This window comes from Xyrauchen texanus, chromosome 4 (genome assembly GCF_025860055.1).
Source record: "Xyrauchen texanus isolate HMW12.3.18 chromosome 4, RBS_HiC_50CHRs, whole genome shotgun sequence".
NCBI classification, from domain to species: domain Eukaryota; kingdom Metazoa; phylum Chordata; class Actinopteri; order Cypriniformes; family Catostomidae; genus Xyrauchen; species Xyrauchen texanus.
Window position 1 is genome coordinate 39,202,175 of NC_068279.1, and position 17,859 is coordinate 39,220,033.

General features: G+C 36.4%; 1 protein-coding gene across 1 annotated transcript; it reads right to left on the bottom strand.

Annotated features, from left to right (window-relative positions):
- Positions 1 to 14,319: 14,319 nt before the first annotated feature.
- On the bottom strand, positions 14,320 to 17,273 carry LOC127643012 (probable peptidyl-tRNA hydrolase). The gene is made up of 5 exons (XM_052125529.1): positions 16,875 to 17,273; positions 15,924 to 16,143; positions 15,630 to 15,729; positions 15,479 to 15,524; positions 14,320 to 15,397 (listed from the first exon to the last, which is right to left on the bottom strand). Exons 1-5 carry the CDS (start codon positions 17,049 to 17,051, stop codon positions 15,137 to 15,139), a joined length of 804 nt encoding a protein of 267 aa, XP_051981489.1. The 5' UTR covers positions 17,052 to 17,273; the 3' UTR covers positions 14,320 to 15,136.
- Between the last annotated feature and the right edge of the window lie 586 nt (positions 17,274 to 17,859).

Here is a 17,859-nt window from a genome sequence, read left to right on the forward strand (position 1 = left end):
ATGTCACATCCATATGGCTAAATTATGATGAGAAGTTAATATGTTTCAGAAATTCACCCTAGCTCTGGTTTTTGCTGTTTTAAATCAAGCAAAACAAGTCAGCTGATAGTTAATCACAGGGCAGATGCACAGAGCTGACCACAGCTCTACAAGCAGAGGTCTCTGTAAACCTGCATTTAATTACACTGAAAGTGCTTTGATATGTTTTTAACTGGGGACATTTATATAACAATGATGCTAAGTTCTGTACTTAAAATGCCAACCATTTTGGCACCAGTATGTTTTTTTCTTTCCCCTCTACCCTTGATATAATGTGAGGGGGTTTGTTTTAACCTTATGCATTTTTTTAGTATTTAAACAAGTTTACAAGTTTGAACCAGGGAAATCTAAAAGTGGAATATAGCAACTCTTTCAGTAAAAATTAATATTGTGGTTAGATGCCTACGGGTGTCTTTAAAAAAGCATAAGATTTTAAAGCCATTGAGGATTTTATGAGTTACAACATCAAGATTTGCATTCTCTGTTCTTTTGTCTTTTCTGTGCTATTGTCCTTCTCCTTGAAACATTTTCCATATGAAGCTCAGAATGAGTATAACATGAATTGAGAAAATGTTTCTCAGTATACACAGATCAAGATAAAATATTGCAGCAATCTGTTGTAAAACATTTGTCTATTTATGGAAATATTTTTTTAAGACACTAAATGGAAATTGAAAGGTGAAAATGAAATCAAAGCTAAAAAAAGTTACTGTAATCAATTTTAACTTTGAAAATCAGCAAATAATATTCACTAATCCAAGTACATCAGCTAGTGGCAATTGGTTTGAGCATGAAATGCACGAATACTACCAAAATCATTCTTGTTTACATTGTACAGTTATTCTGCACATTCATTTCAGAGTAGTTTGCATTGTGATGTTAATCATTTGTTAATGCATAAAAAGATTTTCTGCACCATTTTTTCTGCACTGTTAATAATATGATCATCCCTAACTACATCCCATTGAAATTGGTGTTATTTTTGTCTAACTTTATTTAATTTGAATCTTATACAGTAAAATTACATTAAATGAAGACACTCTTTATTGCTGCACAATCAGAGGCAGAATAATCTGATCGGTTAAATCCACAAAATAAGTTTAATTTCACCCATTATTTTGAATATACACTCACCGAGAACCTTACTAGTAACACCTGTAGTCATGCAGATATGGATCAGGAACTTAATATTCACATCAACCATCAGAATGGGGAAAAATGTGATCTCAGTGATTTCAACCTTGGCATGATAGTTGGTGCAAGACGGGCTGGTTTGAGTATTTCTGTAACTGCCGATCATCTCAGATTTTTACGCACAACATTCTCTAGAGTTTACTCAGAATATTGCCAAAAACAAAAACATACAATGAATGGTAGTTCTGTGGATGGAAACACCTTGTTGATGAAAGAGGTAATTGGAAAATAGACCTTATTCAAGCTAGCACCATCTTGTTTAAACCAGAATGGCAACGAGGCTGTGAGGGATAGACTCACTTCAATGGCACAAAGGGTATAAAGCTCATAGATCACGTCTGATTTTCCACAACTCATTTTGTCTGGTGTTCTTTTTATATTGAATGGTCTTGGACAAATATTTTATCAATTTGTTTCTGCAGAATTATCCAAAACACTTTTAACTGCAGTGCAGCCCATTGAAGAGACTGTTGTCTATCCCTTACAACCTTGTTGTCATTCCCATTCAAAATCAAAGATGGCACTAGTGCAGTGACGTGCGGTGATGTCTTAAAGAGGCTAGGCACAGAGTTATGAAAGCCAGATTACCTGATTTATTGGTTATGCTAATAATACGTAATAACAGTGAATGTTACGCACAAGCGCGGCATATCAAGAAATGTAAAAATCAGGATGAATTATTTGTCAATAAAAAAATAAAAATAAAAAAAAATCAGGATGTATATCGTGTACTCTCTCTCTCTCTCTCTCTCTCTCTCTCTCTCTCTATCACAGACACACACACACACACACACACACACAGTGAACGTTACGCACAAGCGTGGCATATCAAGAAATGTATGTATTTTATATATGTGTTATATATAATATATACGATTTTGTTAATATATCTTCATTAGATATTATTATACAAAATTCAGTAGTCAAAACACAGAACATATAACAGAACATAAGTTGTTTATTTTTTACAACATTATGTGCTTATTTTTTTATGTGCAATCTTCATCTTGATAACAGAAGATACAATACAACAATACTTTACCTTTTCATTGTGGTAGGTTATATACAGCTTCCTTTGCTCGTCAAGTGCAAGGTCGATCCGAGATTTTCCGAAGGTTTTCAGTGTAATTTGACACTGGATGTGAGCTGACGACTTTTCATGCTTGGTTAAAGCTGCGGGCAGGTTGTTCAAATCACAATATCCTGCTGAAGTCCAAACAGTCTGACTGGTTGAAAAAAGCAGGCAGGGATAGCAGTACAGCCGCTGATTGTTAGCACAGCCACATAGCCAATCTTTTCTTACATACCAATCAGTTTGAAATGATCGGATAATTTTTGGGCCCTTTTGCTGTACTAGTCAATCTAAGGCTGGCGTAGACCTCCCTCTTGCAATTAACTCATATTTGGAATTGAAATCGAGCTTGGAAAAATTCTTAATTCCATGATTACGGCCGGTGCTGTCATTTTGATTTTGAATTTGGCGGGGATTAGGCATGTACGCTAGCTGTGATGTAATGACGTTAGCTACGCTAATGTCCAGGAATATCTCGATTTTAATTGGTCCATGTCTGATCTGATGATTACGGGCATAACATATTTACTTCAAAAGGCACAGCAGATTTGTGCTTTTTGCCGTACATGTTAAAGAATACAGGATCGAAGTGCGCATGCGCAACATGGGTTTTCCGCGTGTCGTCTGCAATGAATGGACCGTAAAAGCACTGCTTATTCTACCATTTGTTTTTAGTTGATTATGCGTAACTGCTACATTTGTCATCATAACGTCTAAACAAATGGAATAACACACATATTGCATATATAAATCACAAGAATAAAAAGTAAAAATACAAATACAAGTTTATTATTTAATAAACATTTTATTTATTAATTTTGGCAGGGTAGGCAGTGCCTAGTTTGCCTACCCAGACCGCACGTCAGTGCACTAGTGTGAATAATATCTATGTCCAGACAGGTTCGAGCTGACAGAAAGGCTATGGTTACTCAGATAACCACTCTATACAATTGTTGTAAGCAGAATAGCATCTTAGAATACACAACACCTTGAACCTTGAGGCAGCTGGGCTACAACAGCAGAAGATCACGTCAGGCATTTTATTAGGACCATAGTGTTCCTAATAAAGTACTTGGAGAGTGTAATTTGTTATTATTCGGCTTTTGTTTTAATCATATGTTTCTGAAACACTTATATGGCTAGTCCTGGTCTTTTATTGAGTAACTCTGTTAAACATGGTCTGATTGGTGCGAAGCCCCCTGCTATCCTAAGAATCTGACAAAATATATAGACCCAGTGAAAAACGCTTATATGCTTCTCAGCAGGAAATGTAAGCAGGTGGTAGGTGGTCTGTAGAAGGTTCATACGAGATACATCAGAACTGTGAGGTAGACATTAAACCCTTCAAAGCCGTTGAATTTTGTGGATAAGCTCTTAATGTAAAGATTTTCCTACCATTTCAACTGTGAACAAAGCACTAATACCCACTTTGATGACTTCATCTGTTCCATCTCTGTTTACCAGGAGGAAGAGCAGAGAAAAAACTGAATACTCTTTCACCTTGGGTGGCATTGAAGGAGGGATTTTCAAATGTTGCAGGACTGTTACAAAAAGCAACCAGATAATACCAGACTGACCCCCTCCCTTCTCCAAACCTCTTCTCTTGGGTTGACCCCTGTGCTCCTGTTCACACGCTCTCCAAGGCGGCTGCCCTTGGCTGGTCACTGGCCCCTTCATTCGGACACCTCTCCATTCTGTCCAAAATCAGCTTTAAAAAGGCACAACATCACCCCCTCCACCACTCCCCTCTGGCCTAGCTACAATGGCCCCTACTGGCCCCTAACCCCCCCAACATCTGTGAGCACCCCTCTGTCTCCTCATTTTCTCCCTAACCACCCCATTATTGGCTGTCTTTCACTTGTAAATGTGCCCAGTCACAGTGCTGATGGAGCTTTCATCTGCATGGCCAGGGTCAGTCCGGAGTTAGCGGTTGGCTTTTGGGGTGGGACAGAGGATGCAGCAGGCCTTGTGTGGCCCTAAGATGAAAAACAATCAGTGCACAGAGAGTAGTCCTTTTGTGGTGCATTCAGCTGATACGGTTGGCAAAACCAACTTTTGCCTCTATCTGACTGAGCTCCAGTTATTTGGTGGTGTTTAGTGTGATTGTGCATTATATTTACAGAGAGTGGGACATGACTGAATTGAACACTTACTATCATTGTTAACATTATGTTTGTAATTTTAATATTGAAAACTTACAGTGATACCATCTGCTTGTAAAAACTGTAAAAGATTGTTACATTCTCAAATATAACACACCTTGTCTAATTTATTTAAAAAGAGTCACAAATACGTTAAATGTATGTATTTGGGAGTCGCTTTTAACCGCAGTGCACTCAAGCTATACATTTTATCAGTATGTGTGTTCCCTGAGAATCTAAACCATGACCTTATGTTTGTTGTTTGTACCTCGCTCTATAATGTGAGCTAAAGTAACAGGAACATAATACAGGAATATTTCCATCATGCTCTTAAGAGATTACTTCTGGACTGTGTGTCTCTTCATCTCTGTTCTCACCCAAACAAAGGGTGGTTAGCGCAGCAATGGAGTCTCCAGGACAACAGGTGAACAAAGAGCAAGAGGAGAGGGGAATGTTGGGAGAGGGGTGGAGGGGGCACTGGGGATGCCCTTGGCCTCTATGTGGTCAGTGGGGAACATGGGCCTCTGGAGGATATATAAAATGTCTGTCAAAAATCTGTCCCTCTTTGCAGACATAAAATGATTGATAATCTTACTGAGAATCCTAGCACTCTGATACTCAGACTCTGTCACATCTTCCCTCTGGATGATGTATGACCTCATTTGCTTCAAAGTGAGGTAGTTGCAATGATAAGTACAAATACCACTAACTCAGCAGTAATGCACTATAGTTTTTTTTCATATTAACTCAGCAACATTCTCCTCAAACTGAGTCTCTGTGAGCCCAAAGGAATTCATTTGATAGAAGAAACTGTGTTGATTTTGTTATTAAATCAAGCAATAACCACTTAAATAAAGAGTCATTAACATTTAACAGATGTATTTTATAATAATAATAATAATAATAATAATATATATATATATATATATATATATATATATATATATATATATATATATATATATATAAATCCCAAAATCCCTGGAGATCAGCAGTTACAGAAATACTCAAACCAACCCATCTGGCACCAACTATCATCCATGCGGTTTTCTAATCAGCCAAAGTGGCAGCAGATCAGTGGAGAAAATCATGCAGATATGGGTCAGGAGCTTAAGTTAATGTTCACATCAACCATCAGAATGGGGGAAAAAATTAGATCTCAATGATTTGGACCACGGCATGATTGTTGGTGCCGGAGAGGCTGGTTCGAGTATTTCTGTAACTGCTGATCTCCTGGGATTTTCACATACAAGAATTTAGAATTCACTCAAATGGTGCCAAAAATAAAAACTTCCAGTGAGCGGCAGTTCTGTGGACAGAAACGCCTTATGAGAGAGGTCAACAGAGAATGAGCAGACTGGTTTGAACTGACAAAGTCTACGGTTAATCAAATAACCACTCTGTGCAATTGTGCAATATATATAATATTGAAGTCTGAATTTTACATACACTTAGGTTAAAGTCATTCATTCTCATTTTTTAACCACTCCACAGATTTCATATTGGCAAACTATAGTTTTGGCAAGTGGTTTAGGACATCTACTTTGTGCATGACACGAGTAATTTTTCCAACAATTGTTTACAGACAGATTGTTTCACATTTAATTGACTATATCACAATTTCAGTGGGTCTGAAGTTTACATTCACTAAATTAACTATGACTTTCAGCAGTTTGGAAAATTCCAGAAAATGATGTCAAGCCTTTAGCCAATTAGCTTTTCATAGGAGGTGTACTTAATTGGAGGTGCACCTGTGGATGTACTTTAAGGCCTACCTTCAAACTCATCGCCTCTTTGCTTGACATCATGAGAAATCAAAAGAAATCAGCCAAAACCTCAGAAAAAAAATTGTGGACCTCCTCCTTGGGATAAGTTCCAAATGCCTGAAGGTACCACATTCATCTGTACAAACAATAGTAAATACATCATGGGACCAGCCATCATACAGCTCAGGAAGGAGATGCTTACTCTCTCCTAGAGATGAATGTAGTTTGGCATGAAAAGTCCAAATCAATCCCAGAACATCAACAAAGGACCTTGTGAAGATGCTGGAGGAAACAGGTAGACAAGTATCTATATTCACAGTAAAAGGAGTCCTATATCGACATAACCTGAAAGGCTGCTCAGCAAGGAAGGAGATACTGCTCCAAAACCACCATAAAAAAGCCAGACTACAGCTTGCAAGTGCACATGGGGACAAAGATCTTGCTGTCTGGAGAAATGTCCTCTGGTCTAATGAAACTAAAATGTATCTGTCTGGCCATTATGTCCATCGTTATGTTTGGAGGAAAAAGGGTGAAGATTGCAAGTCGAAGAACACCATCCCAACCGTGAAGCATGGGGGTTGCAGCATCATGTTGTGGGGGGTGCTTTGCTGCAGGAGGGACTGGTGCACTTCACAAGTAGATGGCATCATGAGGAAGGAAATTTATGTGGATATATTGAAGCAAAATCTCAAGACATCAGCCAGGAAGTTAAATCTTGGTCGCAAATGGGTCTTTCAAATGTACAATGACCCCAAGCATGCCTCCAAAGTTGTGGCAAAATGACTTAAGGACAACAAAATTAAGGTATTGTAGTGGCCATCACAAAGCCCCGACCTCGATCCGAATTTGAACAGAACTGAACAATGCATGTGTGAGCATGGAGGCCTACAATCCTGACTTAGTTACACCAGTTCTGCCTGGAGGAATTTGCCAAAATTCCAGCAACTTATTGTGAGAAGCTTGTGGAAAACTACACAAAACTTTTGACCCAAGTTAATCAATTTAAAGGCAATGCTGCCAAATACTAACTGTGTGTATGTAAACTTCTGACCCACTGGGAATGTGATGAAAGAAATAAAAGCTGAAAAAAATTATTCTCTCTACTACTATTCTGACATTTCACATTCTTAAAATAAAATAGAGATCCTAACTGACCTAAGACAGGGAATGATTCTCTGTCTAAGGTCAGTTAGGATCTCTACTATATATATATATACAGTGTTAGGGAGTGACGGAATACATGTAACGGGATTACGTATTTAAAATACAAAATATAAGTAACTGTATTCCACTACAGTTAAAATTTTAATAATTGGTAATTAAAATACAGTTACATTCAAAAAGTACTTTGATTAATGTAGAGATAAATTTGCATTTTATTGTCATTTGATTCATTTAATATTTAGTCCTTTCAGATGGAAAACATTTAAACATATAAATGATGCGATACAAAGTGCATTTGAACAGCGGTGAAACAATTTCTTATGATGTGTTACATTCATACGAGCAGACAGAGAAGTAAGTTTGAAGTAAGTTTGGAGCAGAAGAAATATAAATAAATCTTGTGTAAATTGTCAGCTTTACACTAAGCTTAAATGCTATTTCTAGCCATTTTACATGCACATGTTACCAGAAACAATCATGTTTTTTTTTATCAAGAAAATTCACATTGGATCATAATTTCATTTTTTCTAGAAAGACCTTTGATATTAGGGCAAAAATCATATTCTTGATAATAATTTTTGTGTTGTTTACCTGCAGAAATATCTAAAAATCCTTAAAACAAGTTCAATTTGATTGTTCTTGTTTTAGAACAACACTGCATAAGATATTCAGGTTTTTCAGAGAATGTATTTTTAACATGTGTATTTTGTCTTAATGTACTGGCAGTTTTTATAGTCAAAACAAGTGCAAATATCTACCAGTGCTGAAGAAGTAATCCAAAGTATTTAGAATATGTTACTGACCTTGAGTAATCTAACGGAATACATTACAAATTAAATTTTACAGCATGTATTCTGTAATCTGTAGTGAATACATTTCAAAAGTAACAGTGACTAAGACACATTAACTACTATTAGCTACCTTGATGTAGGCCTACCATAACACTGATATCATACATTTGAAAAAAAAAAAAAAAAAAGGACATTTCAAACACAATGTTAAATATAAGTTGTTGCTAAGCATAGCATAACATGTTTTTAAGTTACTGTAACATGTTTTGGATGTAATCTAATTTTATTAAAATGTCATTTAAAATATTTGTGGTTAAATATATTTAAAAATGTTGTTTTAGCAATGAGTTTTAGCAGCCAAATAGGCTATATGTACTGATCTCATATCTCAGGAAAGTAAAGAAAATCATGTTTATTATTATTTATTTAAAGAAATACAGTATTATGCAAACCATGACAGTTGTGTATTCGTTTAATGCTCTACTCACGTTATAAAGGGATTATATTAAAACATCAAAAGATCTGATACTATGTATATAAACTAATCTCGTTTAATCCTGATGGATTAACACGCCTTTTCTTTGTTATCCTGAAGTCTGTGCCAGACACCTCATTCATTTGGCAATAAATGTGAAAAATAGTGAAAAACCTGTCTGCTCATTAGTAGTATGTTAAGTAAAAATAATTCAATAAACTCAATAAACAATTCAATAAACTTTGGTCTTAAGAAATATTAACTGTCATACATTTTTGCATGAAGTTATATTTTGATAAGGTAGGCCTATTGTAAATATAAGATGTGAATGAAATGTTTTTTTTTCTGCAATTATTTTTAAACATAGATAATTATTCAGTAAATCTATAATCATAGCTAATTTTGTACACTAAATTGAAGCATGCATTTTACATAAGATTATATGGGCTACATACTTAAAATAATAATAATAATAATAATAATAATAATAAAACAAGCGTGCTGATGCTGTGATGCTATTTACCTATTTACCTATATTAGTATTTTGTTTGATATGTTTTTATGTTATGTAACTTTAGCAATCCAAACGAACAAACGAAAAATCATCGTTTTTAAAAGTAAAATAAAAAAGCAACCTCCAACATAAAATTATAAAACAAACAAATAATATATGCCTACATAGTTAATCAAGTGTTTCCGTTTTATGAAGCTAAATTTCGAGCTAAACCGTTATTTACATTGTTAATTCAACACATTAACAAACAACATGTCAACGAAAAATACAACAAAACGAATCTGTTGGAAAATGATTGCTTTAATAGACTGATGACAGACAATTCAGTAGAGCTGTTGGCTTTAACACGACATTTTAAACATCAATTAAACCGTTCGTCAATATTGAATGATAATATTTTATAATAACAGCAGAATAATAACACATAGACACATGTGTACACATTGATATGATCACCAGTACTGATGGGAGACGCGTGGGAACCTCCAGCAACAGATGTCCATGCACAATTCTCGACTTCTCGACATTTCACAAGAATTGCGTTTGGACAATCAACTGCTTGAGCTCATATTTCCACAAACAGCACCACTGCATGAATATATGCACCTCATGTATTCAGACGATTCAGGATCCATACGTTTGTGTGTCCTCGTGTGTTTTCTGAAAAGGCCTTTAGATCCACATTGTTTAGGCTATAGAGGACAATTTTGGACTGCTGGCTTTCGATATATTGCTTATAGGCTATATATATACTCAACTCCTTTGCAATAGCATTTCATAAAATGTTTCCCGGTCTACTTTTCGTTAAATGGTAATATTGCACAAAAGAACTGAACGAAATGAACGTTAAATACACTGTAGCCATTTACTGTTGCTTTAAGAATTTATGCTATCTTACCAAAACAATACTATATTTCTACAGACTTATTTAAATGTATAAGTTGTCTTGATTATTTAAAATAAATTAAACGTTACATTAAATCAGTGTTTTAACGTGGAAATAAGGTTAAGCTCCATTAACCAAATAAATCATAAAAAATATTTAATCAATAGCCTAAATTCGTTCCAGTGCAACAAATAAATTACCTATTCATTTATAAAAAAAATAAAACAAAAAAAATCTATTTTTTTCTCGTGGAAGAAATCAGGCATCTGCTGGTGGAACTGCTCTGTCGATGTGCTCATTATCATTAGGGTTGTGCTGCACCATCATGAGGCACTTTCTTCAGCTGATAATGTATTCGCCATTTCTGCACCTGTGAGATGCTCAGTTTTCAGAGCAAGCCTGGATCACCAAAAACGACGAAACATCCCGATGTGCGTCAAATTCCTCGAGACGTCGTTCCGCGGTGCTTTGACTCACACGTCTCCAACTTCATCTGTGTTAAACCAATGCGCAAAATAAAACACAGAAAGTTCTTGCGTGCATATGAGACACGAAGTGTGGCACTCAAAGTCCATGCTAGTTAGGATCGAAACAAGACTCGTATTCACATATTAATAGCCTTTTATCCAAGAGAACTCGCATCCAAAGGTCTGTTCTGAATGAGGACCAAAACAGACTGCCACAGCATTTCTGTGCAAAGGATGTATACGGAGGCTCGCGAGACAATTGCGCAGCTTCCTAAACAAACGGCGAGCGCGAGAGTGGGGTCGTTGGTCGCTTGGTACGACATTTGAATAACACACCACTGAGTGATAAATGGCCATTGTGATGAGAAGGGGATGAGTATCCACTGTCTCAACCGGCGCACTGACCAGCAGCTGCGCTGGGACCAGTCACCTCTTAAAGAAACAAGACTCTATTTTTCTGTCCATTGCAATTACAATCCAACAGTGTCTGTACTGTGCAATTACGCATTGTGTCCTCGGTGACGTTTCCGTTTATCATGGACTCGTGCAAGGGATTACCTGGCACTTCACCACAAAGGAATTATTCATAAACCGTTCTTAATTGTTTTTATAGGCGCAAAATGCAGGGTTTAGCCTATAAGAAAATTCTGAATAATATCAGTTATTTTACAACGTCAACTAAATAGATATAGCTCTATATAATAATACACCAGTCCTTTATAAATGTGCTTGTAAAATGCGAGGAGTGATGCTGATCCTTTCATTCATCCATTACAAGTATCTAAAATTGAAAGCAACTTATATATGGGCAACTAAAGTTACAATACTTTTGTTTCCAATAACTGCATATACAAAATATCAACCTGTATATTTTTTTCCTTGGCTTTATGTAGGCTATTACTTTAAATAGTTTTGTAATACAGGGAAGACCCCTAGGAGTCTCAGATCATTGACCTGAATAAATTTGCGCTTTTGTATTAGCCTGAGTGTCCAGCCATGCCAGTGACCTCTGACCTAAGTATTGTTGGAGCTGTGAGTGGACTAAGCAATCCTGACCATTCAGAGAAGCTGGGAAAGGTCCATTGTAAATGACAGCTATAAGGCAATGAAGTGCATCTAGCTGGAATGCTGAAAATCAGAAATGAGTGTTATACCACTATTACATGAGATGGATCATTTAATACAATAATTGCTCTGTGCCAAATGCAGAATGATAAATTAATATTTCAAAGTTTAAGTTATGAAACAATTTGCCAACACCTATAATAAATAATAACAGACAGAGAACTGACAGAAAGATTTTAAACTCTCCTTATAATATTTGCTGATGACATGATCGATTCAATGTTTAATTAGCATTTGTCAATGCAGTGAAACAATAAAGGTGATTTCTTAATCTCTAAATTACCAAACTTATTTTTCCAAGCAATATAATGTCCTGTTTTTTTTGTATAATATATTTATACAATTTGAAGACCGAAAAGAACAGGTTCATTTTTAAATTATATAACTAACATATATATATATATACTCCGATCAGCCAAAACACCACCTGCCTAATATTGTGTAGGTCCCCCTAGTGCCACCAAAACAGCTCCAACCCGCATCTCAGAATAGCATTTGAGATTATATTCTTCTCACTACAATTGAGTGGTTATCTGACTTACCGTAGACTTTGTTAGTTCTCTGTTTACCTCTCTCATCAACAAAGTGTTTCCATCTGCAGAACTGCCACTCATTTGATGTTTTTTTGTTTTTGGCACCATTCGGAGTAAATTCTAGAGACTGTTGTGTGAGAAAATCCCAGGAGATCAGCAGTTACAGAAATACTCAATCCAGCCTGTCTGGCACCAACAATCATCCATGCGATTATCTAATCAGCCAATCGTGTGGCAGAGGTGCAGTGCATAAAATCATGCAGATACGGGTCAGGGGCTTCAGTTAACGTTCACATCAAACATCAGAATTGGAAATAAATGGGATCTCAGTGAGTTGGACCATGGCATGATTGTTGGTGCCAGACGGGCTGGTTTGAGCATTTCTGTAACTGCTGATCTCCTGGGATTTTCACGCACAACATTCTCTATAACTTACTTAGAATGGTGCCAAAATAAAAATAAAAAACATCCAGTCAGTGACAGTTCTGTGGACAGAAACGCCTTATGAGGGAGGTCAACAGAGAATGGCCGGACATGTTCGAATTGACAAAGTCTACAGTAACTCAGATAACTGCTTTGTACAATTGTGGTGAGAGGAATATAATCTCAGAATACTATTCTGAGATACGGGTTGGCACAGTTTTGGCAGCATGAGGGGGTCCTACACAATAGTGGGCAGGTGGTTTTAATGTCGTGGCTGATTGGTGTACAGTTGAAGTCAGAAGTTTTCATACACCTTAGCCAAATATACATTTAAACTCAGTTTTTCACAATTCCTGACATTTTATCATTGAAAACATCCCCTGTCTTATGCCAGTTAGAATCACAGCTTTATTTTAAGAATGTGAAATTATTTATTTCAGCTTTTCTTTCTTTTATCACATTCCCAGTGGGTGGGAAGTTTACATACACACAGTTAGCATTGCATTTAAATTGTTTAACTTGGGTCAAAAGTTTTGTGTAGCCTTCCACAAGCTTCTCACAAAAAGTTGCTGGAATTTTGGTCAATTCCTCCAGACAGAACTGGTGTAACAGGTTTGTAGGCCTCCTTGCTCGCACATGCATTTTCAGTTCTGCACAAAAATTTTCTGTCAGATTGAGGTCAGGGCTTTGTGATGGCCACTCCAATACCTTGACTTTGTTGTCCTTAAGCCATTTTACCACAACTTTGGAGGTATGCTTTGGGTCATTGTCCATTTGGAAGACCCATTTGCAACCAAGATTTAACTTCCTGTCTGATGTCTTTCAGCATTTTCCTTCCTCATGATGCCATCTATTTTGTGAAGTGCATCAGTCCCTCCTGCAGCAAAGCACCCCCCACAACATGATGCTGCCACCCCCATGCTTCACGGTTGGGATGGTATTCTTCGACCCTTTTTCCTCCAAACATAACGATGGTCATTATGGCCAGACAGATACATTTTTGTTTCATCAGACCAGAGGACATTCCTCCAAAAAGTATGGTCTTTGTCCCCATGTGCACTTGCAAACTGTAGACTGGCTTTTTTATGGCAGTCTTTGGAGCAGTGTCTCCTTCCTTGCTGAACAGCATCTCAGGTAATGTTAATACAGGACTCGTTTTACTGTGGATATAGATACTTATCTACCTGTTTCCTCCAGCATCTTCACAAGGTCCCGTGTTGTTGATTTGCACTTTTCATGCCAAACTACATTAATCTCTAGGAGACAAAAGAAGTCCCTTCCTGAGCAGAATGAAGGCTATGTGGTCCCATTGTGTTTATACTTGCATACTATTGTTTGAATAGATGAACGTGGTACCTTCAGGTGTTTGGAAATTACTCCCAAGGATGAACTAGTCTCGTAGTGGTCCAAAAATATATTTTTTATATAATATAATATTTTTCTTTGCTGATTTCTTTTGATTTTCACATGATGTCAGGCAAAAAGGCACTGAGTTTGAAGGTATGCCTTAAAACACATCCACAGGTACACCTCCAATTAGCCTATCAGAAGCTAATTGGTGAAAGGCTTGACATAATATTCTGGACTTTTCCAAGCTGCTTAAAGGCACAGTTAACTTAGTAAACATATGACCCACTGGAATTGTGATATAGTCAATTAAAAGTGAAACAATCCATCTGTAAACAGTTGTTGGAAAATGTACTTGTGTCATGCACATAGATGTCCTAAACAAATTGCCAAAACTATAGTTTGCAAATATGAAATCTGTGGAGTGGTTAAACATTTTTTTTTTATGACTTCAACCCAAGTGTATGTAAACTTCTGACTTCAACTGCATAAATGCTCTGTAAAAAAGCTTTATTTTAGCTGAACAAAATACAAACTGAAACTAATTTTTATGAAGATAGACACCTTATGATAGAAGATAGACGCAAAGGCAGCTTTTAGAAGGATTTTAAGGTTTCAAAATTCTCTTTTGAGTAGGGAAGGTATTCTTAAAATTCAAGCAAATATTTTTTAACTCAAGAAGTTGTTTGAAGATCAGATTTAAGTGTTTGGAAATATCTGGCTAAATGTAAAAATATGTAATAAAAAAAAAACAATGCTGCAAAGATTAAGTTAAAAAATAATCAAATTATTTGAAATGACAAACATTACATTATACAGTCAACCTTGTTCATGTTTCAAACCACCACAGATAAGCAAACTGGCTGTTGCATCCAAATAAATCTACAGAACTTCAAAAGATGGTAGTGCTATATTCAATAATGACACCTCTGACAAATCTTAAACACTGCATCCTAACAAAACTCAGCTACTTCAGATCAGAGATACAGTTATCAAAAACACAATTTATCATAACATGATGTCAATTTTGTGTCTGCCCTTCTGTGGTGCCAAGAGGTGGTCAAAGTGTCCATTTTTTTTTTATCTTGGGTGATGCTCTCCTTTCCTCTATTTGGGATCTAAACATTACATCATACTAAAACTCAACTCCTTCATAACAGAAACACAGTTATAATGATATTCTGTATGGTAACAGGAGCTCAGTTCTGTTTTTGCTCTTCTGTGACACCATGAGGAGATGAAAGTATCCTCTCTTTATTCTTTCGTGAGGCTCTCCTTCCCTCTGCTGGGGAAGTCTGGGGTTGTGCGTCTGTGAGATATGTCAGCAGAACATCCAAACTCTGCTTCATGACAGAGTCCAGAACTTTTTGTTCCTCTTGTGAAAAACGTCCCAAAACGTGACGGTCGACCGATGTTTTATCCGATGGTCGTCCAATACCAATACGCAACCGGGGCATTACCTGCAAAAATTCATAGTGCTGCTATTATGAATTTATATAGCAAATGGCAGTTTTGCTCTATAAAAACATTTGCTTACTTACATCAGTAGCAAGGGAGTCCACACACGATCTAACACCATTGTGACCCCTGGCAGAAAATGTATGAGGGATGAGATCAGACCAATGGCAAATTAAGATGGAATAATATAATACATACTGTATTAAGAAAGACATTTAAATCAGTGTATTTCACCTTGCACTTCCACCGTGTTTAATGCTGAACTTCCCAAGTGGTTTGTCAAGCTCGTCATGTATCAAGAAAATATGATTGGGCTGAATTAAATATTTGCTGGCTGGAAAAATGAACAAAAGTTACTAATAATTAGAAAAATAATGGGCATATACACAAATATAAATACACATATATACATACATAATTTCAGATTTCCCAAAAATAACAAGGATGAAAATGAACTGGGTGAAACTGTAGATTTAATCATCCTAAGGCCAGTTATGCCAATATAAGACAAAACAATGTGTCTCACACCTGCTTTTGCAACGCTTATGCCATTGATGTTCATAAGCAACTTGGGCCGGAGAAGAACCAACTGAATATCTTGAAGGTCTGCGAGAATGACCTCCCCAGACACATGTCGGTCTGATCTCCAGCCATCCAATGCTCCCAAATGTTCAGCTAATGTTGTGAGAAAAGCCATACCAACACTATGTCGAGAGCCATTCATGCCAGGATTTCCTAGCCCTACAACCTGAAACACAGAAACAACAAACAATGTGATTCAATTATGAGTTCTAATTCCCTGTTTAGAATAGTAATTCTATACCGGTACTGCTGTCCTTAAATATATTTGCAACTTCATGCACTTTTTGCACTGTGGACTTCTAGAAAGTAATGTTGTGGTATTTTTTTATTATTATCTATAACACGCTCACAACGTTTTTTTTTTTTTTTTTACATCATGTTTTACATTTATGGACACGGACTTTAGAGTTAAAACATTAGTATTGTGTTGCTTAAAAATGTATGTGAATGTGTTTTCTTTGCATTATTCATTGAAGAAAAAAAATCTTAAAATGTTGTAATACTAGAAATAGATCTGGTTAATGTTTATTTAAATCTTTGTTTAGATTAACATAGTTTCAATCAAGTAAAAACTTTAATATTACAATGGCTTTTCATAGTTTAATTTTGAAAGTCTGAGTCGGACAAAGATAATACAGCCAAATCTATACATAAAAGGCACTTTAAAAAGGAACAAAAATTATGAAGACCTCATAAATGTGTCCAAGTTACTTTCAATGTGACCTTCATATGACAATTTTTTTTAATACATTAAAAATAAATCAAATTATTCCCTGGCAATGAAAGTGCTTAAGTTGAAGAAACAGCCATACATTATCAGACTTCACAATTAGTATCAATACGATAATAAAGATCATGCCAAACACGTATGCAAATCAACTCTTATTTAAAACATACCATTTTTCTTCTTTTATTAGCAACTATTGTTTCACCAGCCATCTTCCGGGACGGATGCGCGCCCATCCACGCTGGATTTATCAGTTTAGTTATGATCCACCGTATGAGTGCCATTGGCAGTTTGAAGGATTGTGTCACAGTTTCCCAGAGTGTTCTTTGCACTATGATGTTACTCATAGTGAGTCATGATGAGTGTAAAGGACAGTTTACAAACCCAGTCGGTCGGTGTTACAGGATTTCCAACTGATTTACATCAGACACATCTCTATTAGTAGACTTTAAGTATATGATAAGAATACATTTTAATACGCTTTGTGTTAAAATGCGTTTTAATGCGATATTTCCCTGAAACCACGCATCTCAACCCCGATCACCGTAAACCTCCGACCCACGTGTTTTGATAGCTGTGACGAAATGTTGTGTTGCCAGATTATGTAAAAACCCCCAGATCCTTCAGAGCGTCAGAGATGCGATTACTTCGGTCCATCCCACACATACTTACATTATAAACATGTGAAAATGAAATATTAAATTATACAACTAATATCTGCTGATGTACTTTTAGACATTGTTCACTTCAGGATTTCCAGTCAAGTTATGTATATTTTATGACATTTGGCAACGCTAGAGCGACTGACATCATATAAACGAAAGACGAGAGCCCTTACAAGGACACACCGCCATCTATCGTAGTGGAGTAGAAGTAACATACTTAGGGGCTGTTCACACGGAACCCGTAACATGCATCTATAGGCTGGAAGCAGGGACAAAGGCCAAACATATCCGTTTAGCGAATGTCAACATAGGAAAACAATAAAACAAAATAACGCGAACAGACGCAGCAACGATTCGGTGTGAACGGCTCATTATTGTGCTCTTTATCCATAAAAAAGCATCGAAACATGGCTGGGAATGTGTCAAATTATGCGTGTGCAATAATGAATGTGTGTTAAATGATGTGTGTACAACAGGGCAAAATTGGCAC